The sequence below is a fragment of the Rhipicephalus sanguineus genome, chromosome 2, assembly GCF_013339695.2.
Source record: "Rhipicephalus sanguineus isolate Rsan-2018 chromosome 2, BIME_Rsan_1.4, whole genome shotgun sequence".
Taxonomy (NCBI): Eukaryota; Metazoa; Arthropoda; class Arachnida; order Ixodida; family Ixodidae; genus Rhipicephalus; species Rhipicephalus sanguineus.
Window position 1 is genome coordinate 101,834,287 of NC_051177.1, and position 25,067 is coordinate 101,859,353.

General features: G+C 45.9%; 1 protein-coding gene across 7 annotated transcripts in view; it reads left to right on the plus strand.

The window, feature by feature from the left end:
- Nucleotides 1-25,067, plus strand: part of LOC119383474 (choline/ethanolamine kinase) — a 116,166-nt gene that overhangs the window by 79,867 nt on the left and 11,232 nt on the right. For all 7 annotated transcript variants that reach the window (XM_049412530.1, XM_037651609.2, XM_037651603.2 and 4 more), the window contains 6 exons: nucleotides 2,862-3,087; nucleotides 18,596-18,729; nucleotides 20,928-21,038; nucleotides 21,670-21,728; nucleotides 22,345-22,429; nucleotides 22,567-22,675. In XM_049412530.1, the coding sequence (XP_049268487.1) occupies nucleotides 2,862-3,087; nucleotides 18,596-18,729; nucleotides 20,928-21,038; nucleotides 21,670-21,728; nucleotides 22,345-22,429; nucleotides 22,567-22,675 (724 nt within the window). The remainder of the gene's footprint in view (nucleotides 1-2,861; nucleotides 3,088-18,595; nucleotides 18,730-20,927; nucleotides 21,039-21,669; nucleotides 21,729-22,344; nucleotides 22,430-22,566; nucleotides 22,676-25,067) is intronic.

Genomic DNA, 25,067 nt, shown 5'->3' on the forward strand with positions numbered 1-25,067 from the left:
GTTTTTCAGAAATATGATTTCAGTTACTGGCACATGTGCTCCTAATTCGTCCTCATATTGACAATATCTGTTGTCCACCCTGTTCTTGCTGGGCTTGAAGATGACATAGAAGGAAGCAGTGCTGGTGTTGACATGTTTTAGAGCTATATTTAAGCTAACTGAATGGAGCTCTTTAGTCATAGTGGTTGCCAATGTATGTGAACTTTTCAAAGAAATATTTTTAATTGCTGGTTTTTTGCAGGGTCGTGTAGAGTTTGTTAGGTTGAACAGATTTTCTTAAAATGCACATTTGTTTCTTCATGATGACCTTTAAAGTCATTTCAGGAAGAGCAGCATTTGCTTAGTTAGCCCTGTATTTCCACTACTTAACTTTACACGCTGAGGGATAATTCCTAATATATTTCCTGCAGCTTCAGTATCATTAAAAACTAACATGTCATTAAATGATATTTTTGTATATCTACAACTATCCCTCCATTATAACAAGTAAAGTAGCTTATGTAAAAGCTTAGAATTGTCTGTTTAATGTGCTTTGTGTATGTAAACGCAGACGCGTTGTAGAAAACTTGCTCCATGTAGAGCATTACCGAGAAAAAGGCATTACTGGAAAAAGACTTGTGTGGTCATGAACATCGTGTAAGTGACCTTTCCGTACATTTTTTTTTCTTCTGAACTGAGCATGTATATACCAGCAATGTGAAATACACCTGTACCATTTGGAGTTTATTTTGTTCTCAAACGGTAATCGTAATCTGTCCTGTGTGCCTTGCCATTTCTTTAATGCTGAGCACCTGGTACTTCCATGTCACCAGCAGCATGCACGTTATCGGTGGGGCTCGGAATCTTGACAGGATGGTAGCAGGGGCACAGTTTTGAACACTGGAAACATAAGCAATACCGATGACTAATTATTGTTTTGGGACAAGATACTTTAACGAGTGTGTTAGGTTTTTTGAGAAGAAATACTTAAGTGCAGGTATAAACACAATACCTGCACATGTGTTGAGTTTTGTTATTGCATGCAGTTTTGATTTGCATACTTGGCTCCCTCATTTGTATGTAGACGTGGCATGCGTAAGCTGTGCATTGTTCATGAGGGACCGCACTCCCGAGCCAGCAGGGGTTCGCCGTACTAAAGCACAGCAATTAGGTGGCGTCACTCGTCAGCGAGTGTGACATCGCTTTAGCTTTCGTAGTGCAAGCTTGTTGTTTGTGGGAGCACTCCTTGCCAAGCCAACTCTTCACCGTATGTACATTGTTACCATTGACGTGCCGCTGTAACCTGCTGACAGCAGCCTTCACCTCTTACCTGGCTCTTACTAACGCCGATGCTGTTTGTTTTAATGTGCCATGCTATCTTCCACTTGTCCACTTATCATTTGTTTGCAGTCTCACTTGGCTGAGCGTTCGTTTCGCTACACACTGTTGTGATCATTTCGTAGACTGAAGAGCTCGCGTGTGTCTACATTTTATCTTGTATCGGTCGTGTTTGTAGATGTTTCAAGAGCACTTATTCTTCGCTCATTGTGCTCGATTTGTGGTCTTGCAATAGTGGAGTCTCCTGTTAATGTGATGTTATACATAGCATCATTCAAGTTCTATTGCTAGAGTTTATCTTGAATTGTGCAACTGTAGCTGGCAAAAAAAAAAGACAGCATTATATATGTTGCTTCTTCTTCCAGTTATAATTACTTTATTCTTGCCTGTAGGTCTATTTCTTTTGAACACAACAGTGTTGCTTTACAGTGCTCGATTCAGAATGGAGCACTCAATATTTGGCCTCATTTTTTCTGATATTTTCACTTGGGAAATAAATTATTCATATATTATTGTTCGTGGCAAAGGGGGACCTAAGTATTCATTCTAAAAAGACAGGGCATGCAAACACGGACACCACAAACGCCGACTAACAACTGAAGAGACGCAACTGTCCTGACTTCTTTCTTGTGTCCGTGTTTGCAAGCCCTGTCTTTTTAGAATGAATACTTACCAACTAGCTCAGCTCTCTGTTATTCTAAGGGGACCTAAGTTTGCAATAAACATTGATACTTGCTCGTTCAGCATCTTGTTATTGTCACTCTGCATGAATGTGCTTCATTCTGTCACTATAATGGAGGATAGTTTATTATTATTATTATTATCACTCTCACTTCATTTGTTGCCTTTGTGTAATTCCAGCAAGGGTGTGGATGCAGGCACATTATTGCTGTGCACTGTTGCCAACGTTGCGAATCACTGCGATTATTTTCGGATACGTAGCTGTGGACTAGATGAATGGGTTTTTAACCCTGAAACCGCTTGTAATTATGAAACTGTTAATAAGAGCCAGGATGTAAACCTTCAGCTCTTTATCTTGTCTGTCTTGTGTGATGTTGAGCATGAATCAAGAATTTGTCTGTACCCTGACTGCTGTTGTGTTGAGCAGTAGCATGGATTCCACATGTATTGTACTTCTCTATATGTGAAGCCTCTAAGTGAACAATTTAATGTACAGTAACTATATCTGTCGAAACTGGGCTGTTAACCTTGAAATTATGAAAATAGTTACTGCACAGAACTGCTTGCTGCGCTTGCTGTGCAAAGGTATGGATGCTTGAAAGAAAGAAGTAATGCGGGCAGCTCTGGTCATGTCTTTAGGGCTGATTAACGAGCTAGCCCAAACTTTTACATTGCTAAAGGCAGGTACAAGAAATAATGCAGCTGCACGAGGATGTTTTCTGGCATATGTGTTCACCTAAATGTGTACTAATTGCTGCTGTTTTCTGCATACCCTGTGACAGTGCATATCATAGTGGGCTCTGCCACATCAGCTGCTGATGCTTTAGTTGGAGCTGACTTGGCCGCTTCTCTTGCCCTCGCAGTGGTGGCCTTAGCAACCTACTGTACTACTGTTCATTGCCGGAAACTCACACGCCCCTGTATGGCGAGCCCAGCCAGGTGCTGATGCGCATGTACGGCCAGATCCCCAGCGAAGGAAGCGACACCACCGTCACCGAGAGTGTCATCTGTACTTTGCTGTCCGAGCGCAACCTTGGCCCCAAGCTCTACGGTGTCTTCCCGGGAGGACGCCTCGAGGAGTACATTCCTGTAAGCAGCCACTTTTCTGTTCATGCTTGCTCTTTATTGTGGGCATTGCCTGGAGAACTGTAGCTAATTGGGTGAATCAATAATGATGCATACATTACTAGCAGTGTAAGGATACTAAGTGCTAAGATCTGTACCAGTAGCTTAACCATAATGTTTTTTTTTTCAGGTGGGGGGGGGGGGGTTACCATACTTTATTTACGTGTATATATACACATGCAAAACTAAAAAGTTTCGGTGGGGGTTTAACCCCCCCCCCCCCTGGCTACACCACTGATCTGTACTACCTGCAGTCCTCTTGCTTACTGGTTTTCTGATCTTGCTTTATGCCTTGAGAGAGTCAACACTTCTTTACGCTTGTCAGTGCATGGTTGGTCTTTTGCTTTACATATGTGGTTTATGATGATAAACCTTGACTCATGAGTCAGCACTTGTGTTGTGTTAATACGTTGTGTCTTCGTGCTGTTTGTGAAGTCTGTGTGAGTATTGTCCGGGCACTGCTTCTGGCCAACTATTACTAGGGTTACCAGGTTCCCAACAAAACCATAGTAATTGCTAGAGATAGAGAAGTTAATATTGTGCAAATTTGCCCACTTCTTCAGCTGGTACACATCATGTTCAGCAACCAGCTGTCTGTGTTGCTTATCTCAGCGCACTTCATTGCTTTTCTTTAGGACTAGCTTGTACAGTTGTGGCGAGGTATGTGTAAGCCACCATGGCTCTGTCTTACACACAGAACTCCACGTAGAAAGATACATGACATTATTTTTTAAAGCAAAATGGTGTGAGCAGTAACAAGCAGAAAAATTTTAACAGCTCAATGAGAATGACCAGGCAGTGTTTGGTTTGATGAGATGAAATGGTCACACTGGCTTTCAGAAACCCCATTCAAAATTGACTGTCCAAGGTGAATGCATGTACTACGAAACTCCAAGAGAAATGAAGCATTCTAAATAATTTCTGATGGCAAATATTCTTGGAGGCATAAAAGTCCCAAGAAGTTCTGGGAAGTGCTATTTCTAAAAACAATGCTTTTGATAATTGTATTCATTATTGCCCTTGTCTTCTTTGTCATCCACTGGGTCATGTTCCAACTGCAACATGTATCTGTGATAAACAGTATGTGTTTAATTTTAAATACTAGCAAACTTACAAAAGTCATGTCCAGGTGCTAAGATGCAAGTGGGTGTGCTGGAATTGAAGCTTGTAAATGTCAGGCTCTTTGTGTACATAGTGTGCTTGCATTTAGAGCACCAGTGAAATTCTGTGTGAGACAAGACGGGCAACAAAAACATGCAGAAAGTCGCTTGCAACGCTGTCTTTGTGCTTTGTGGTTAGTGGCCCGAATTGCTAACTTTCATTTCTGCGTATTTTTTTATTGTTATTGGGGAAGGTTTACAGAGAAGAAGTCTGTTAAGTACCCCGAATATTAATAATCTTGCTTAATAATGATTGCAATAATAATGGATAAGTAATGATTTCAGGTTGTTGATTATTCTGATTTGGCACAGGCTTGACCGATGTTCACACCTCCATTTCATTGGATATAATTAAACAGTTTTATCGTAATCATTGGCCAGTATTAACTGAACTTTAATGTTACAGTAACTGAAACATTCAAAACAAGTTAATGTGAAAGCATCAACAGGGCAGTAATGAAATTTCAAACCAGCAAGTCATGACTTTCTTCGTTGGATACTGCTGTGGATAAGCTGCCTTGCTGTACATGTGGTTTGCTACGAAAAAATATTAGTGCAAGTGATTAAGGACTGGAACAGCGATATCACAGGATGCGTTGGTCTTTTTTTCAAGCATGGCAGGATCATAATAGGAGGATTGATCTGTGCTTTTGAGTGGCCAGCAGAAAGCCCATCCTAAAGCCCACATTTCGAATGCTAATCACGATTTAGCTGCTGCAGTCATTGGTCACTTGTGCCAATCCTTTTCCATTGCAGCTGTATGACAGGGCACAAACAATGAGTGACACTCATGTTTTCTCTTCCAAGAACTTCTGGTCTAGCACTTAATTCCAGTTTTCCGAATATTCAGAAAATTTTTGTTAAATAATTAAACTGGTACGAAATCGATGGTTGTTTTCAAGTTAAGAGGTATGTTGGATACATATATTGAAGCATAAGTTTACTTAAGATAAGGGCCAATTAACTGCCAGGATAGTTAATGAAAATTAATTGGATGAGTTCACTGAAAGAGCAGACACTTCTCTTATGAGCGGCTGGGATTATTGTGACACTGGGCGGAGCAGATCTCAACCATGAGCTTTTGTCTATGTGGCCTCTGAGATCCGCATCAGCTGCGCACGTAGCACAAACTTAGCCCAAGGAATACACCAGGGCAAACGAACACAGACGTGCGAGTGCCGCTTCCAGACACCCAAGTCAAGGAGGATTAGGGTGGCCTCCAGATTTTATATAAACCCTTGAGAAAACATGAGTGTAGATCAAAGATGTCAAAGTAGATTTTTTCCTGATGAAAGAACTAGAAGTATGCACCTAGCTCTATGCAAGCATGTTTTCTTTCTTTAAGGCCAAACCCCATATGCGCGAAAATGCACGCGACAGCGACGGGCGATGCTATGAGCGACGAAACGAGCCGTTCGCGCGACGTGTCGCGTGGTCGTTTTCGCGCGATCGCTCGGTTTTCCAGATTTGGAATCCGTCGCTCATCGCCCGGAAGTGCTGTGCTCAAGCACCCAATAGCAAAACACCGGAACAAGATGCATCAGTGACCTATAGCTGATTGCAGCCACTTTCTTATCGACGCTGTATCGACGCGCATCAACAACAACGTTCATCAACATGGCCAACGGCGACGAGCGCAACGTTGACGTTGTTGAACACGAACGTGTGTTACGGGACCTCAGGGCCGGGAACTACAAGTTCCGCGCCCTCTGTGACGCGGCTTGGCGGCATGTAGCAGCAGTGATGGGATCGAAAACAGTGCTGCAAGACAATGATGAATGTTTTATGTACAATTAAGCAACAAAACATCGTATTTTACATTGCATACCGCTGACAACGGGCCACTTTTGGCACGAGTAAACGCCCTCATGCCAGCAACAGTGGAGATCGCTCGCCGAAGCCGTCGCGTGAATGGGGTTTGCCCATCCAAGCGACCGCTTGCGCGAAGACCATCTACGTCGCGTCGCTCGTCGCTGTTACGTGTATTTTTGCATATATGGGGTTTCGCCTTTAAAGGGGCACGGACATAAAATTTCAAGCTCGAGATGTGTCCTTCATTCAATTGCTCGGCATGCATAAGTATTTTTGACCAAATTTGAATGGCGTCCGTCACCTGGAAGTTAGCTTATTTCGAGGGCAAAGAGTGTACGGAAGCTCAAAGGGCCTTCCATATCTCCCTGCGACATCGACACTGCTGTGACGTGTTCGGTGTGGCGCATAGCATTCTGAGTGACGATGCGCTATACAGCGATGACGTCGACGAACCGAGTGGTTTTATCGTCGCACAGACGCCTGGAAACTCTCATTCTTCATGCTTGACCTTCGTCACGCTGCTTTGAATGAAGTCTTGAAGTACACGTTGCTGGGCTAGTCGGTTCATGTCCAAGTACAAGCCACAAAGCATGGCTGTTTTTGCGCGAGGAAATAACGAAGCGCGCACCCCTGGACCCCTTCCCTCGTTATTTCCTTGCGCAAAAACAGCCATACTTTGTGGCTTGTACTTGCTTTGAATGATTGCATGAAATTACAAGACGCAAACCGCCACGAAAAGACAGGCGAAAGAAAAAAACATGATTCGATGTGTGTTTGTAAGTCAGCATGTCGGGGAACTGTTGTGAGCTGCAGTTAAAATTGTGTTGTTGGAAGTACGGAAAAAAGCGGAATGGAGTGTGTCGTTTCATTACACTGTCACGTGGTTTATTCACGTACAAACGTGAAGGAACGATGAGGAACGTCGAGGAACGTCGAGGGTCCAAAATCCAAGCAAGCGCAAGCTCGGGTCGCGTGGCTACCACTCACGATGTAGCTTGCTTTCTTGGCTGCTTCGTCGTCGTCTCGTACTCTTCACTACATTGGCCCCTGGTGAATAGCGGAGCCATCCTGGCGACCTAAGGCGTTGTCAGTATAGCGGGGTCGTAATAGGGCTTCAGGCGGCTGACATGGACGATTTCTCGACCACGACGACGTAAATCGTGGGATGCTGTCAGAGGCTCAACCTCATAATTGACAGGAGACGTGCGAGAAAGAATGCGGTAGGGCCCCTGATATCGGGCACGCAATTTCGAGGAAAGGCCAGGAGTGCTCGATGGGATCCAGAGCCAAACGAGGTCACCAGTCGTGAAAGTAGAGAGAGGTCGGTCGGTGTCGTGCCGTAGCTTTTGGTGGCCTTGGTCCTCGGTGGTCAGCGAAGGGCTAATTGTCTGCAATCTTCGGCGTATCTGGCAACGTCAGAAATCGCAGTATATTCAGACGAGTCCGGCGTATAGGGAAGCATAGTGTCCAGCGTGCAGGACGGGTCGCGTCCGTATAAAAGAAAGAAAGGTGAGAAACCGGTGGTCGCGTGCGTTGCGGTGTTGTACGCGTACGTGACGAACGGCAGGACGGTGTCCCAGTTGGTCTGGTCTGATGCCGTGTACATTGTCAACATATCACCGAGTGTGCGATTAAATCGTTCCGTGAGGCCATTCGTCTGCGGATGATATGCGGTGGTCATTCGATGAACGATGTTGCACTGGACGAGCAAGGCCTGAATAGCGTCAGACAGGAAAACACGCCCTCTGTCGCTCAAAAGTTCACGGGGAGCACCGTGGCGAAGGACAAAGTTGCGTAAGATAAAAAACGCAACCTCTCTTGCAGTCGCCGTTGGAAGTGCTGCAGTCTCTGCGTAACGGGTGAGGTGGTCCACGCCAACAATGATCCACCGATTCCCAGAGGAAGTCGGGGGAAGCGGGCCATATAAGTCGATGCCGACGCGGTCGAATGGACGTCCCGGACAAGGTAGAGGCTGAAGTGGACCGGCTAGGCGTTGAGGTGGAGCTTTACGCTGCTGACAAGCAGTACAAGCACGTACGTACTTGCGCACGAACGTGTACATGCCGCGCCAGTAGTATCGCTGACGCAAGCGGTTGTAAGTCTTCAGAGCGCCAGCGTGAGCGCTTTGCAGGTCGTTGTGAAAAGCAGTGCAGACTTCTGTGCGCATGTGGCGCGGGATCACTAGCAACCACCTCCGACCGTCAGGTGCGTAATTACGCCGATAGAGGAGGCCGTCGCGGAGTGCGAAATGCGTGGCTTGACGACGGAGAGTTCTTGACGCTGGATGAACCAATGAACCAGCCAGAAAGTCGACGAGTTCGGAGATCCACGCATCCTTGCGTTGCTCCGACGGCATGTCTGCGAAGTCAAGGGGCGTCAAGACAGCTGACGTGGCTGACGGCGAAGCTGTGTCAGGCGGTAACGGTGAGCGGGATAGCGCATCAGCGTCCGAGTGCTTCCGGCCGGATCTGTACACAACATGAATGTCGTATTCCTGCAGCCGAAGCGCCCAACGACCGAGGCGGCCTGAAGGATCTTTCAGAGATGAGAGCCAACAGAGCGCGTGATGGTCCGTGACTACTTCGAAGGGGCGGCCATAAAGGTACGGACGGAACTTGGTCAAAGCCCAGATTATGGCGAGGCACTCTTTTTCAGTGACTGAGTAGTTGCACTCTGCTTTCTTCAGGGTTCGACTCGCGTAAGCAACAACGTACTCGTCGTATCCTGGTTTCCGTTGAGCCAGTACAGCACCAAGACCGACACCGCTGGCGTCAGTATGGACCTCCGTAGGCGCATTAGGGTCAAAGTGACGGAGTATCGGAGGTGACGTTAATAAGCGCCGTAGCGTCATGAAAGCTTCATCGCACTCTGGTGACCAAGCCGACAGGCCGTTAGAGGCTGTCAGTAGGTTGGTAAGAGGTGCGATGATAGAAGCGAAGTCGCGCACAAATCGACGAAAATATGAGCACAGCCCAATAAAGCTTCGGAGCGTCTTGATGGAATTGGGCTTGGGGTACTCGGCCACGGCACGAAGTTTAGCGGGATCCGGAAGAACGCCTTCCTTGCAGACGACGTGACCTAGTATGGTGAGTTGGCGCGCAGCAAAATGGCACTTCTTGATGTTAAGTTGAAGGCCAGCAGAGGCGAGGCACGTGAGAATAGCGCGAAGACGAACTAGATGAGTCGGAAAATCGCGGGAAAATACAACAATGTCGTCAAGGTAGCACAGGCAGGTATTCCACTTGTGGCCACGAAGGATGTTATCCATCATTCGTTCGAAGGTAGCTGGGGCGTTGCAGAGTCCGAAGGGCATCACCTTGAACTCATAAAGCCCATCGGGAGTAACGAACGCAGTCTTCGGGCGGTCAGGGTCAGCGAGTGGAACTTGCCAATAGCCCGATCGTAAATCCAAGGACGAGAAATATTCTGCTCCTTGCAAGCAATCGAGGGCATCGTCGATGCGTGGCAATGGGTATACATCCTTCCGAGTTATCTTATTCAGGCGGCGGTAGTCGACGCAGAATCTGATAGAGCCATCCTTTTTGCGCACAAGCACGACAGGGGACGACCAGGGGCTCTCAGATGGCTGAATGACTCCGCGCGTGAGCATATCATCGACTTGTTCATTGATAACACGGCGCTCTTCTGCCGAAACGCGATATGGTCGTTGGCGTAAAGGGGCATGACCACCGGTGTCGATGTGGTGCGTGACGCTCGTTGTGCGACCCAACGATGGCTGACCGCAGTCGAAGGATGAGCGGAACTCTTCTAGAAGGGCCAATAGTTCGCGTCGATGGTCCAATGATAGATCCGGGGACACAGAAGGGTGAAAAATGTCTGACTTCGGAGGTGCCGCAACAGGGGCTGTCATGGCATTCAGCTGGTGGTGAAGTGGGGCTTCAGCGAACTCCAGAAAGCGAAGCAGGTCAACGGCATGTATGCTTCCCAAACATTCCCCGCGAAGTAGACGAACGGGCGAGGTGCGCAAGTTGGCAATCGGCATGATGGTAGCGCCGGATTCGACGGTGAGTACGGCAAACGGCAGTCGTAGGGCGTGGCGGCGGAGAAACAGCTCTGACGGGGCGAACAGGACAGCGCCGTCAGGAGCGGCCGGACAAGTCAAGGCGACAAGGGTGGACGTGTTTGGGGCTACGTCAGCGTCGGCAGCAATGACAAGTTTACATGCGTCAGATATGGTAGGCCCCGAAACAGAAGATTGCAGCGGCGTAAGGGCGACTTCTGCTCGGGCGCAATCTATGATGGCGCGATGACGTGAAAGGAAGTCCCAGCCGAGGATAACGTCGTGAGAGCAGGACGGCAGCACGAAAAACTCAATGACGTAAAGTTCGCCTTGAATATTAACGCGCGCGGTGCACACGGCTGAAGGTGCTATGAACTGCGAGTTCGCAGTGCGGAGCATGAGTCCTGAGAGCGACGTGGTCACTTTTTTTAACTGGCGGCAGAGGCTCTCGCAGATTACGGAAACGGCGGCCCCGGTATCAATTAGCGCTTGGGCCGTGGTCCCTTCAACATTGACATCGATAACGTTTTGCGGCGAAAAAGACGGAGGCCTTGGGCAGTTCGCTTCGCATGCAGTTCTTGCCTCCGGAACTGCAGCGATCAGTTCCCTCTGCGCAGCAGGTCGGCGACGCATAGGTGACAGGGAGCGTCGCCGAGGGGACGGTGACCGGTGGGTGTCGTTGGGTCGTTGATCACGGGCATACTCCGGTGGCGACCGGGACGACGACGCGACCGGCCTGCCGTCGGCGTCGAAGTGAGGAGGGGCGTAGTTTGGGGGCGACCTGGACGACGACGCAACTGGCATGCCCACGGCGTCGAAAGTTGGAGGAACGAGGCGACAATGGCGAGCGACGTGGCCGGCGAGGCCACAGGAGAAACAGATGGGCCGATTGTCCGGGGTTCGCCACGCGTCGGAGCGGCGGAAAGACGGAGCCGAGGGGTTTGGGATGGGCGGCGACGAAGCATACGCGGATGTTGGCAAGACACGGGGCGGCGTAAGTGGCCGAGGTGGAGCGTAAGGCATAGATTGGTGATACGCGGTGGTCGCCAAGGCATGGGACGGCATCAGTGGTCGAGGTGGAGCAGAGGGCATGCGCTGTTGAGGGGGCCGCGCAGCAACGGCGGCGTAGGTAAGCGGCGCAGTGACGGGCGGTTGTTGGAACATGGGTGGGAGAGCCTCAGCAACTTGCGTCCGAATGGCTTGTTGAATGCCCGGAGCCAGAGGATGCGCCGGTTCGTGAGTGAGCGGCAGTAAGGACAGCTGGCGTGCGACTTCTTCACGGATGAAGTCTTTGATCGTGGGCTGGAGAGTCGGCTGAGTGGCCGGAGGGACAGCTAGCTGCAAGCTGGAGAGCGTGTCGGGGGTAGGGAGGGCCTGACGGGCGATCGCGCGCTGCCTGCGCAATTCGTCGAAACTCTGACAGAGGGAAACTAGCGCAGCGACTGTGGTGGGATTCCGCGCGAGCAGCAGCTGGAAGGCGCCGTCCTCGATGCCCTTCAAGATGTGGTTGATTTTGACCTCCTCAGGCATAGCGGGGTCGACGCGGGTGCACAGATGGAGGACATCCTCGATGTAACCCGTGTAGGTCTCACCCGGTTGTTGTGCACGCTGACGCAAGCGCTGCTCGGCGAGAAGCTTGCGAGCCGCAGGCCGTCCAAAGACGTCCTTGATAGCAGTCTTGAAAGCTGACCAAGATGGAAGCTCGGCCTCGTGGTTGTGATACCACAGTTGGGCTATGTCGGCAAGGTAGAATTGCACATACCCAAGCTTCATTGGATCGTCCCATCTGTTGCTGGCGCCGACTTTGTCATACCTCGACAGCCACTCGTCCACGTCCGATTCACCGGAGCCAGAGAAGATGGGGGGGTCCCGCTGAGGATACACGGCGCCACAAGTGACATGGACAGCCGAAGGGCCAGGCTGGGAAGGAGTCTCGGTGGCCATGTTGGTATCACGAAGGGGGGGAAGCTTACGGGAGCGAAGATCCAGGGTCGTAGGGGAAACCCACGTACCTCCACCAAATGTCACGTGGTTTATTCACGTACAAACGTGAAGGAACGATGAGGAACGTCGAGGAACGTCGAGGGTCCAAAATCCAAGCAAGCGCAAGCTCGGGTCGCGTGGCTACCACTCACGATGTAGCTTGCTTTCTTGGCTGCTTCGTCGTCGTCTCGTACTCTTCACTACAACACGTACAGTACACGCCATCATAACCACAAGCTATCAAAGTGGAGTAGCGTATAGATAAATATTATCGCTAACAAGTAACAAGCATGTAGCGTTATAGTAATTTTAGTTCATCCGTGGACTTCCTTGTGCTAGCGTAATACCGGGTTGCTGCAGCCGTAAACCTGAGAGGCCGGATAGGTGGGGCCATCTGGTGGCGCACAGAAGAACGTGGCAAGAAACCTATCGTATTCTATTTCTCCGCTGGTGTGCATTCACTATACCGATATTCCATTGACCCTTTTGCGTATACCGGAATGCCGTGCACGCTGAAATTCTCTAATAGAGCTAATTGAGACACACCAGCGAGTATGGCCCAAGTGTGCGTCCCGGGCACCACCTCGTTGCTGCTTGGAATGGCATCCATTTTTGAATCGCTGTTTTGCGAAGGGTCGAAGCGAAAATGATTTGCGACGTCGCATATTGCAGTGATTCCAAGTTCCAAAATGTCGTCTTCAACACTAGTCGATACTTTTACACTGTATATACAGTGTAAAACAGTAACACTGTATATACAGTGTTACTGTTTAAACAACACTGTATATACAGTAACTCTAGGCATGACTGAATGTGCGCACCTAGCAGACAAAACGTTAGCTGAGAAGCTGATCCTCATGTCACTCCTTTCTTGCGGACAAGTGGTAACCGGGCGTGGCCTGGAGTTGACCGCGAGGAAGCGCTGCCAGCGCTAAAATATGGCGGGCTTGCCGGCCGTTTTGAATTGTGCTAGATACCGGTGATATAAATCAATAAAAAAGATAGTTATTTGTCCTCAGTTGCATTTTTGGTCGCGAATCGCTACTAGGCGCGAGTAGATAACTACTCGTGGGTGCAAAAGTCTTGACATGCGTAAATTTGATGTCAGTGCTCCTTTAACCGTTACATATTGTGCCATCACCTTAACTCGGTGATGACTAGGCTAGTGCAAATATTCGAGCACTTCGAATATTCGAATGAATAATACAGTATTCGAATTCGCTTTGATTCGAGTTTAAATTATTGAAAATTTCGAAGTATTCGAAATGAACGAATAGGTGTATATTAGTACGCTTGTAACCCCCCTGTAAAGGTTGTTTAACTGCAGTGGAGGGGTGCTATACCGTGAATACACCTTTCCAGGGAAAATCCGCACTGCTGCGAAGCCCCACTTCAAGGTTAAATGAACATATTACCCTCACATTAATTCATCATTTTGAAGTTTAAAAGCTTGTTATACTGGCTTATATGCTCCAAGTATCGTAAATTTTAAAACGTAACATATTTTACAGGTTATCAATTGCATTCTACTGAAAGCCAAATCCTGCTACTATTCAAAGTTGCTTCCACTTCCTTTGAACCAATAAGAATGACATTTGCACACACCTTGTAAAAATTAAAAAAAAAAAAAAAAACATTGTGCAGGTTGGTTGAGTCATGACAAGTATGCTCATTTTCTTTATAATATGTCATATATACTATTTGAACTGATTCGAAATTATTCGACCAAAATCACTATTCGCTTCAAACCTAAAATTTACTTTTCGCACAAGCCTAGTGACGACGTGGCAACTCAAATTATACAAGCTGTTTACACAGCACCACATTGTGCCTTTGTGACACAAAATATCGTTACTGATGTACACCGATACAGATTAAAAAATGTTTGCTTTCACGCTGATATGATGTAGAAACATGAAAATGTTATTGGCTGGGCTGACATCCACAGTCGAACCTGGGTATATTGAACCCTGGTACATCGAATTATCATCTATGTCGAACGGTTGTAACATCCCTTTAGAAATGTGATGATGAAGTATTGTACTGTACTATGCATATACCGACAATGTCCACTGCCATATGTCGAACGCTGCTGCAAGTGTGCTTCTTCTAATGGTACTGCTATCACTTCTCTTGTGAATGAAGATTTTCGGTGCTGACAAAAGTGCACTGTTTTGGCAGATGCTGTTACACTAGGCACTTAGTCCGATTCTGAAGGGAACGGCATGTCATGAGGGAAAAATGAGGAAGATGCGTGTCTCAGAGCATCGGTGACTTGTGCAGCGAGGGTCTTTTAAACTACATGATGGATTTGCGATTGTGGGCTTTGCTGCAAGGCAGCTGTGTAGAGTTGTGAGGCCTACTAATAGTTGAGAGAACTAATTGCCTTGCAGTGAAGTGTGCTACCTGGGACCTAAATCTCTTACAGATTGATTGAATTACTGAAATATTGAGCAATCATGCGATCCTCTTCACATTCTATATCTGGATTTGACTGTATGCTCAAGTTGGTAGCAGTGTACCTGCGACAGAGTTCTTTGGTTGTCATCAACTGTAATTTGTTGTGTGCTGTAACTTACTAACCATAATTGCATGCCTGTTTGCAGTGCTAACTAACATGCTTTATGTTCACATGTGGCACGGTGAGGGCAAATTGATTGTGTACAGGCCCTGTGCTCTGCCTTTGGTTTCCATAAAATTGTCCTCAAGCAGCAAGCTCTGGCTGGCTGGCCAGAACAGAAGAAGCAGATGTGTTGGTTCTATTGGTGTGGAAAGTGTCAATGAACTGGTGTGCCTCCTCCCATATCATGCTCGAAGTACAGTTGAAGTGCCTGCGAGATACTTGTCAAAATCATTATCTGTGTAGAAGCTGTAATAAAACTGGTAAGAAGTGATAAGAAGCCCTTAGACTGTGTAGAAGCTGAAGACATTTCAAGTAAACAGTTGCATCGAGTTCAGAATGCTTTCATGATCAATAGTTTCAAATGTGACAGTGCTATGCGCCACGTTCGCACCACAATATCGGAAAACAATATCGTGCTGCTCCCTGGGCCTTTCCGGTATCCCTGGCATTTATCGTGACGTCACCAGGGAGCATCTGCAACGTCGCCTGCAGCAGATGTTGCCGGCTGGTAAAATAAGAGCCTGTTTCCTAGCAAGCAAGCACGCATGCATCCTGCTCCTCCTCGTCGTGTTGCTCTGCACTCAAATGAGGAGGAGTACTTGGCCAGCAAGAGAGACCAGCTGACAACCAAAGCATAGCGAAGGAAAAAGCGAAAAGAGCGAGGGCCACGTTTCGATCATCAGGCGCATTTAACTCTGCTATTACTGTACCATTTCAAAAAATTCTCGTGGCTACGTGTTCATTGCTAGCTCGGGCATAAGTAGAATGCCACAACTAAATTTTGGCCCCTGGGTGGTTTAGGCGTCCTTTAAAGGAGGTACCAATTCAATCCACCAAGGCGACCAGACCGCCACTTCTAGTAAGAAACGAGCTGCATAAAACATGTTGACCTTTTTAATTGTCAACTGTGCAACCCCTTCAGTCATAATTTTCTGTGCTACGGTCATCCCTTTCTATAAAAGAAATGTTGCAAGGTTTATAGATGGGTATCTAACATACCGTATTTACTCGAATCTAACGCGCACCTTTTTTCCGGAAAAACGAGTCCAAAAATCGCATGCGCGTTAGAATCGAGTACCGAAAAAAAAAAAAAAAAGAAACTCGGTTATCGTATTGCCATCGACATTTCAAAATGGCCGCCTCCTACGATTTCTGCCATTTTTTCAGTTCGTAAGTTCGTACGTGTGCTGAGGAGATTGTCATCCCGTTCTGCGTTCGCATCGACGGCATGGAAGTGCCGACTCCAAATACTCGACGTGTGTACCACGATGCCGCATTTAAAAGAATAGTTATTACATGTGCAGAGAGACGGACGGAAATCGGGCCGCATCGCAGTCGTTCGGATATAGTTCGGAGTTCCCGAAACGTGCGTGTGAGACTGGCGCAAACAGAAGCAGATTTTTTACAGCAAAGCTTCACGAAAAAGGTTTCAGTGGACCAAAGCAGGGCCGGTTTCCCGAAATCAAAGAGCGTTGACAGCGACAAGGAGTTGTCCGACAGCGACGAGGACTGATCCATTACGCGACTCGTATCGCCGCCGTAGTGGTGACAGTTTTAACGGCAAGGCCCGCTTTTTGACTTTGTGTTTTACTTTTTTGAAACTTTAGTTCTTTAAAACCCAAATGCTTGTTCTTCTGAGTGTGCGAAGTTTGACTCCTACGAACTTTTTTTGTTCTTTTCTCTCACTAAAATGGGTGCGCGTTACAATCGATGTATTACTTTTTTCTTTTTTTTGGTCGCGGAAAACGGGTGCGCGTTACAATCGAGGGCGCGGTAGAATCGAGTAAATACGGTACTCTTGATTTGATGTTTGCTTTCAGTGTCTTTTTGAGGCAGTTCCTGTAATATTATTCTTTTCAAATAATTTTATGGAACTTGCACCGTTCATTGAGTAGCATGCATTGTGCAATTTTATTTGAGTACAGATACAATGACTGTAATGAAATGTAGTTTTCTTGGATTTTTCACTCCAATAAATATTGTCGTTGGGGGTACATAAATTTCGTGCAGGAGTATAGCATATGCAATAGATGTTTCTACACTTTCCAGCATAATAGAACCAGCCCATTGCTTCCACTGCATGAAACTGATGGAGAGCTCTCGCGAATATTGGAGTCAAGAGTGCAGTCCTGAAGACCAACTTTACAGGTTTGTTCACCGCTGACCGAGGCAGAAGAATGGCAAGAAAAGTTTGGGTACCAGCCTACCTCCGGAGTAACGTTTTCATGAGTGTCTGGCACGTATGTGCATGTTGTAAAACACTCTTGCTGTCTTTCCTCTTATTCTAACTTTGGGTTTGTGCAATTGGCTATGCTTGGCATGTGGCCTTATGTGCTAAAGTTTTAGGGTTCAAGCCATCAACTTCCCTCCCCCTTTGTGCTGAATCCTAATTTCAGTAGCAGGCAGTCCAGACAGGGCACATATTGGTGAAAATGTGTCGTGGCTTTTGTATCCTGCAGACCAAGTTGCATGTGTGCTCGGTGCAAAATTCCAAATGATGTCTTCGGTTGCTCTCACAAACGGTTGACACCACCAACACCAGCCTAAAAAAAAAACATTTTCACTCAGTGTGAGTATTTTGCATTCTAGGCAGTGCACATAACTCATTCTAGTGAACGAGGGTAGAGAAATAACGCATGTGTGAAACCTCCTAGCAATTCGAGACTCTTGATGAATGTTAGATCACACGTAAAATCGTGACGCACGCATAAGATGATTGTTCCCTGTACTCCATGTGTCAGATGCCAAACGTGTGCTTAAAAGATGAGGTATTTATGTTAGTTTCTTGTCGCTAGGATTGATGTTTCAAGCTGGGCTGGTTGGCACTGGCACTGTCATGCACTGTGGTTAAGGCACCAAGTAAGATGAAGACATAAACATGAGCGGTAAAGAACAGGTTCCAGTCCTGTGCAGCACACATACCCTGATGCTCGTGTTTGTCTTCACTTTCCTTAGCACCGTAATCATGTTTCACAGTGTGTTGTCACTAGCAGCTCTTAATAGAATGGGGCTGGGTGCGGCTTGCACCTTTGTACTTGTAAGAGGATGCAGAGTTTACGTTTCACAGTAACTTAATGTCGAAGCGAGAAAAGGCACTTTAGAAAGTGCCATGACCAGCTGCCTAACATTTTATTTAAAAGGTTGTGTTTGATGTAAGTGTTAATAGGTAGTGACTGTAAGGACAGTGCGCAGTCTATGATTAAAGCCCTATCTGTACTTGTTTATAAGAGGCTTGACATAGATACACTGAGGGAACTGGGTATTTTCAGTCTAGGTGCTAGTAGTGTGTAAGGTTGTTTTACCTTGTAATTGCTTTCAATTATGCATAAGGAATATTACTGAAAGGATTATAGGAGACAGTTTGCTTTTGCTGGCAGTGTATGAAGTTACTCAATACATATTGCAGGTAGTTGGTTTTTAAAAATTTCAAGTAAGTTGGTGACTGAATAGCCTTCGATTAAACTTTCCTGTTTTCTTGCATTATAGCCTGCATAGTTTCTACTAGTCGCAAATATATGGAAGCAAATTTTAACCTTGCAATCTTTCACATCCGATGCCGCCAGCTGTACATGAGCGTGACAGCGCTGTGGTTTACTTTGTGAAAATGTGCCCTAAAAGCGTGCTAATCCTTTTCAAGATGTTTCATTGAGACGCTGATTTACCAGACATTCTATTTGCAGTGGCTTCACACTGCTGCTGTTCATGTGGTGCAAGTACAGTTAGTACCTTCTGTGACATCATTTTGTTTGTTTTTGTGGTTGTGTTCACTATGGAGACAAAGACCCAAGACTCTGCATGGGGCAGTTTGCATGTTGTAAAGTTTGCAAGTCTAGTGTGTTTTTTTTTTCAACAAGAGGTTCTTGGTGTTTCCAGGCACGAGCGTTGACACTCCAGCAGTTGAAGGACCCAGAAATTTCACTGCTGATCTCCAAAAAGTTAGCAAGGGTCCATGTATTGCAAGCCCCCTTGGTCAAGGAGCCCACATGGCTTTTCAACAATATGAACAGGTATTATGCTCACTGCTCCCTCTGATGTTTAGTTTATCTTTAATATATAGAAAAATAGAATGATAGCAAAAGTAGTGATGAGACTAGCAACACATTTTGAGGAGAAAGTGGGGAGGGTTTCTCCACCACAACTTAAGGACCCCCTGCTTGATGATCAGCAGTCCATAGGCCTACATATGTACTTATTCCCTCTCCTCCATCTCGCATATGTACGCACGCACACGCACAGAGACCGTGTGTATCGGGAGGCCTCCATCAAGCATTGTTGAGCTTCCTTGAACGAAGGACTGGTGGCATGTAGATTTGTAGGTTTAAGGCACAAGCTTTTCAAACGAACCACTTTCTTGAATGTTTCAGCAAGCACTGTCACTATAGAGCTATGCTGTATAGACTAGAATCACCTAATGAAACCAACAGACAATAAAGCTAAAGAACGTATGGGGGACATCATTTGTAGCTTTCAACCGTAGTATAGTAATTATGACGTAAATGGAAAGGAAGTAAAGTGGATGAAAAAATCAACTTGCCGCAGGTAGGGAATGAACCCACAACCTGAGGATAATGCGTCCGATGCTCTACCAATTGAACTACAGCGGCGGTCGCTTTGCCATCCACTTTATTGGGTATTTATGTTTGACCTAATCCTGGGAGTATCATCTAGCGCCGTTCGCAGCTATGACGACGAGTGTGAAACACACTTTTCTAGCCAGCTGGGGTCACATAGCCTAACAAAGAAACGAGCCCTTGATTGATTCCTCCTTCCCACTGTTCACAGAAGTCACTTATAATGTGCTTAAGATGAAAAGGAAGAACTGCTTTAAATAATTCATTTATTTTTTAAATTTCATTTTATTTAGGTGTACTGCAGACTCACCATGGCCCTTACAGGAGTGGGCACCTAAATATTGCAATGAATATTTAATACACCGTACCAAGTTCATAAAAGAGTCAATGATGTCGAACACGTATTTATACTTCAAATCCACTCAAGTATCGTAAGAAGAACGACATGCACATAGGTTTCTTTGCACACAAAATAACCGTCAGCACATATTAGATTACACATTGCAAATTACAGGTAGGCTTCCGACATAGATAAATAGCACAAAAACGATATGATAGGAAGAAATAACAAATTAATACATTGTAATAATGTTAGGGGTAAACAAAAGGTGATCACGAAAGTAGACAAGTACCATCGGTAAATAAAATAGTAGGCAGTAGTAACAAAATAATACAGGCTATTACATTTAGGATTAGACAAGTGATAATAAACTATGAGGCATGTTTCAAGAATCAGTCATTCGAACTAGGACTTTGTATAGAACGCAGTGACATAAAATGGCACAAAAATCAGCAGTGGCACAGGTAGGTCATAATTGTAAAGCATACAATCCTTTCTCAACTAATGTTAAGAAAGTAGGTAAGGTTCGGCTGTTTGTAATACTAGTAGGGTGCAGCTCATTCCATTTATGTGTCGTTAAAGTTTGATGCGCAGCTTTGCTTGGCTCTGTGCTCTCTTGGCACAGAACCATAAAAATCTGCCGTTTGTGGACCCCCACATGCGCAGTTTCAGTGCATGTAAAAGTTATTGACCCAGAATATCATTGGCACTATGCCAGAATCACACTATGAGGCCGATAATGATCAGTGGCTATGTCCGTGATTTTGCTCATCTCAGTTTTCTTGGTTACTTTCAGCTTCAAGATACCTTGGTTTTATTGTGTATACAGTAACATATTACATCAACAGTGAAACCTCCTTATTATACACCTGCTAGGAACGTGGCGTAACTATGCACTTAACTGTGGGGCGTAGCTTTGCACTAGACAGTTGTCTATCAGGAAACGAACCCTCGATCGATGCCTTCTCTTTCGTTTGTAGAGTCAAATATGTTGCTTTAATGTAGCCGTTTAGAAAATGTACACATTGTACCAATCTCACTTGGCAACTGTCAACTTCTATTATTGTCCACTGATCATCGAAAAAACTGGAAGAAACAGGTACTGAAAGTGGTCTCATTAACTGTTATGGCACTGAGACTACAAACACTGCAGCCGCCATTCTGTTTGGGTGTACATAGTAGAAAGGAACACACTTCTGAGCACAAAATGTATTTCAGCACAGAAACTTGCATGGATCTCGTGTATCATCGTGCTGTAGTGGTCCTCATCTGTGGTGCATTCACACATGTGCAGGTGGCTCAAGTATGCCCGTACCATCAAGGTGGACACCGTGCCCATCAAGCAACATACCATGGCTGTCAAGCTGCTCACAGTTGACCTTGCAGCTGAAGTCAACTGGCTGAAGTGAGTAGAGCGGTGTGTTTATTACGTGCTGGAATGTAGCTCTTCATAGTGCTCTCAGGTGATTCTTGGTGGTCAGCTAGGCTAGTGCATCATGTTTGCACACCCTGACTAACATGGTGCTGGAGGTTAAAAAAAAAGGCACAGTTTCGCTGCAAGGGCAAAGTAGTGAATGCGATAGCAACTTATTGGAATGTAATATGAAGTGAGGCTAGTAGCTCAGTTCTTCAGGAAACCTGTCCGCTGCAGCGAGCAAAGTGACCTTTATGCTGTCTATGGCTTTAACACAAATTTTGCGATGAGAGCGCAACACGTGCAAAGGTATGCGCCTTCTGCTGATCCACTCAAAAGATACGGCAGGCGCAGCGCGGGCAACCATGCACGGCCAGTCAGAGTACACATTTCCTGTCGGAGCCACGCTAAAGGCATATCTAATTGTGGCAGCTTTGAAAGACATATCTAATTAGATGTGTAATGAAGACTTCTTGAATGTACTTACGCTCAGCGAACAAACAAAATATTGCTTGGAAATACAGAGAGAGAGTATGAATATGCATGCGCTCCTCGTTGCTTTGTTACGTAGGTCGTCTTTTTTCCCCTACGCTGACTTTTTCTGCACGATCTCCAATTGCAGAGAGTTCCTTGCGAAGACCGAGTCTCCGATTGTGTTTTGCCATAATGACCTACAAGAAGGTAAGTGGACACATTCAGGTTTGGTTGTCAGAGTGCTGGTTCAGTTCAGGTGTTATCTAAAACGGCTTCACTGGGCATGTGCTGCCGGTGACCATGAGAGAGGAATAATGCTAGCTGTGACTCTAGTTCACTGTGTTCATAACAGCACAGAAAGAAGCACACGGCAGAGGCTTAACACTGAGCACTGATGTCCACCACCCTGCTACATTAAATTGATTGTTAGTATTGCTCTTTCACTGGTAGATGGAATGCTTGATGATTGCACCCCATGTTTACCAGTGCAGTTTTATTTTTTGCCTGCTGTGCTTCGAGGAGGGGCCAGTGGGAGGGAAGCCAAGATATAGATATTGCAGACTACTTGATTTATGGCGTCAGCAATTCTGTATATGCACCTAAAAACAATACAAAATGCTGAATCGTGAGCTATTTTCTTTTATATGCAGTGGCTCGTTTCTGAAGGTCCCAAAACTAATGTGTATGTTTTCCCGCTATAACTTGTGGCAGTTATAGTCATAGGGTATAGCATATTGAGCCTCTTCTGATCTGATGTCATTTTGTTTGCCACATAACTTTAAAAAAATGCTTGTTTTTGTCTGTCCTTGCATCTCTTTTGCAGGAAACATTCTTTTCATGGATGGTCCGGGTCCCAAGGAAGAGAACATGGTGTTCATTGACTATGAGTATTGTGCCTACAACTACAGGTGAGTGTTTCACTACTGTATGTGCACTGCTTTCTTTTTTTTCTCTCTCTCTCTCTGTTTTTTTTTTGTGCTGCTGATATGCAGGCACTCATTGTTACTTTCCACTTCCTGTCTTCCCTTTCGTTGTGTATCGGCAGGGGCTTTGACATTGCAAACCACTTTTGCGAATGGATGTATGACTACTCTTATCCCGAGCATCCCTACTTCAAGGCTCTGCCTGGAGACTATCCTTCTGTAGAGCATCAGGTATGTTTCAGTGTCCCTGGACATGTAGAGTTCGGTCCTGGCCGCCGTGGTCGCATTTTGATGGAGGCAAAAGGCTAAAGGCCCGTGTGCTGTGTGAAGTCGGTGCACATTAAAGAACACCACGTGGCCGAAATTTCTGCAGCCCTCCACTACGGCATGCCTCATAATATCTTGTGGCTTTGGTGTGTGAAACCCCAGATATTATTGTTATTTTTAGACAGGTAGAGTGATAAACTCATAGTTTATGGTTGTAGGTGTGAGTGATAGCCACAATCAGCCCCTTTGGCCAGAAGTGACTCTTATGCTGTAAGAAAACTACCAGTCATCACATGGGAAATAGCTTTCTAAAGTCATTGCTTTCTTAGGACTTTGTTAGGCATGTGGATATGGAAGCTCTTGGTTTATGTGAGCACGTGCAGCTGATTAAGTTTGTATTACCTTTATAAACCAACTGCTGTAGTGTCTAGGTATATGTTTATGTGTAGGTGAGTCTTACATACTGGACTTTGTGACTTGGGAAACTTGTTGCTTGGTGGACCTTCTGATATAGATAAGAGATTTTGGCTGGAGAAAAGCTCTGGGGGCTGTGGAAAGCAAGTCTAAGTAAATTTTCGACTCTGAAAAAGAATCCCGAGTGTGCAGCTAATAAACGACTTGCTACTGCATAGTAAGGCTGCAGACTCAGTATTCTGGTACGATCTGTCTTGTTTGATTTAGTTGTCCTCTTAGTAGCAGCTGCAACTAATGACTGTCGGTGTCTCGGCATCCCATGGTGTTGAGGGAAGAAAAAGGCTTATTACTAGAGCTGTGCGAATAGCAAAAGTTTGGGTGCGAAGCGAACTCGAATATTGAAGTGTGAGTGCGAATCGAATAGAATATTTTTCAAATATTTCTCGAATATTTCTCGAATATTTTTCTAATACTTCGAAGCGAAATTGCAGAAAAAGAAGTTAGAGAGGATTCCTAAGCATATTCTTATGAGATGGCAACATGAAAGTGTTTCTTTTTGCTTGGTTGATGAAGCACTGGTAGGGTGGTGTTTCATAGTTGTCTTATCAACAGAATGCGTTGGCGGGCTAGTTGGTGAGAATCCATATTGCTTTTTTAGAGCAAAAAACGACACCACAAGAAAGCAGACGGAACACAGCGCTACTCTCAACTGACATGGTTTATTGCGTCACTCCACTCTTTATAGCAACCAGATACCGGTAGGAAATGCGCCGTGCACCCTATGCGCACAACCACCACACCTTGGACACCTGAGCGCAATCAAGAAAGTGTATCCAAAAAGCAAAATTCAGAAGAAAACAAGGTAATGGAAGGCACACTAATGCACTGTGACCCCAATGATTGAGTGAAAAAAGCTTCTGATAATTCTCGGGCGGTGGTGTCACGACTCTTTTTTAAGATAGTAGTTAGTCTAAACAAGGCTTGACAATTGCATTTTTTGCAGTGTTGAGCTAAATGTGAGCCTGTACCAGTCGGCAGGGATCGCTCATGTTCTTTAAGGCGCTCATTCACACAGCGGCCTGACTGACCTACATACACTTTGCCACAAGAGAGTGGAACCTTGTAGACCACCCCTACGCTGCACTCGACAAACTTCTGGTGTCTCTTTTCACATTGCGGCTTTTTGTTTTCTTTACAAACACGCCTGCACAACATAGACAGTTTCCGGGGGGGGCAGGAAATACAACCGGGATTTGGTACCTAGTGGCCACATTCTTAAGATTGTGAGCCACTTTATGGCAATACGGCACTACTACTAGCTTCTTCTCAGGTCACAGTGCATTACACACACAGTGCACACAGTGGGGTCACAGTGCATTAGTGTGCCTTCCATTACCTTGTTTTCTTCTGAATTTTGCTTTTTGGATACGCTTTCTTGATTGCGCTCAGGGTCCAAGGTGTGGTGGTTGTGCGCATAGGGTGCACAGCGCATGTCCTACCGGTATCTGGTTGCTATAAAGAGTGGAGCGACGCAATAAACCATGTCAGTTGAGAGTAGCGCTGTGTTCCGTCTTCTTTCTTGTGGTGTCGTATTTTGCGCTAAAAAGGCAATATGGTTTGTCTTATCAAGAATGAAGCAATGTCGAGGCCGAATTCTATTTATGTACATGATTTGGTGCAACCAAAGTGTTGCCGACAACACTTTACTCGTGATAGGCAAAGATGCCATTTCCTCAGCCTCTCCTCCTCTTTCAACTTCTGTGGAAGCCCACCTGATGTGGCAGGCAAGGGTGTGCTCCCTTCAAGTCCGGATTTCCAAATCTGCCTCGTAGATGTCGTTATACAAGAACATCTGAAATTTTGGATGCTAAAAAGCTTCGGATTCCGATTTTTCGGACTCCCTGCCCAAATTTCAGGTCCAAAACAGCATTGATTGAGCCCC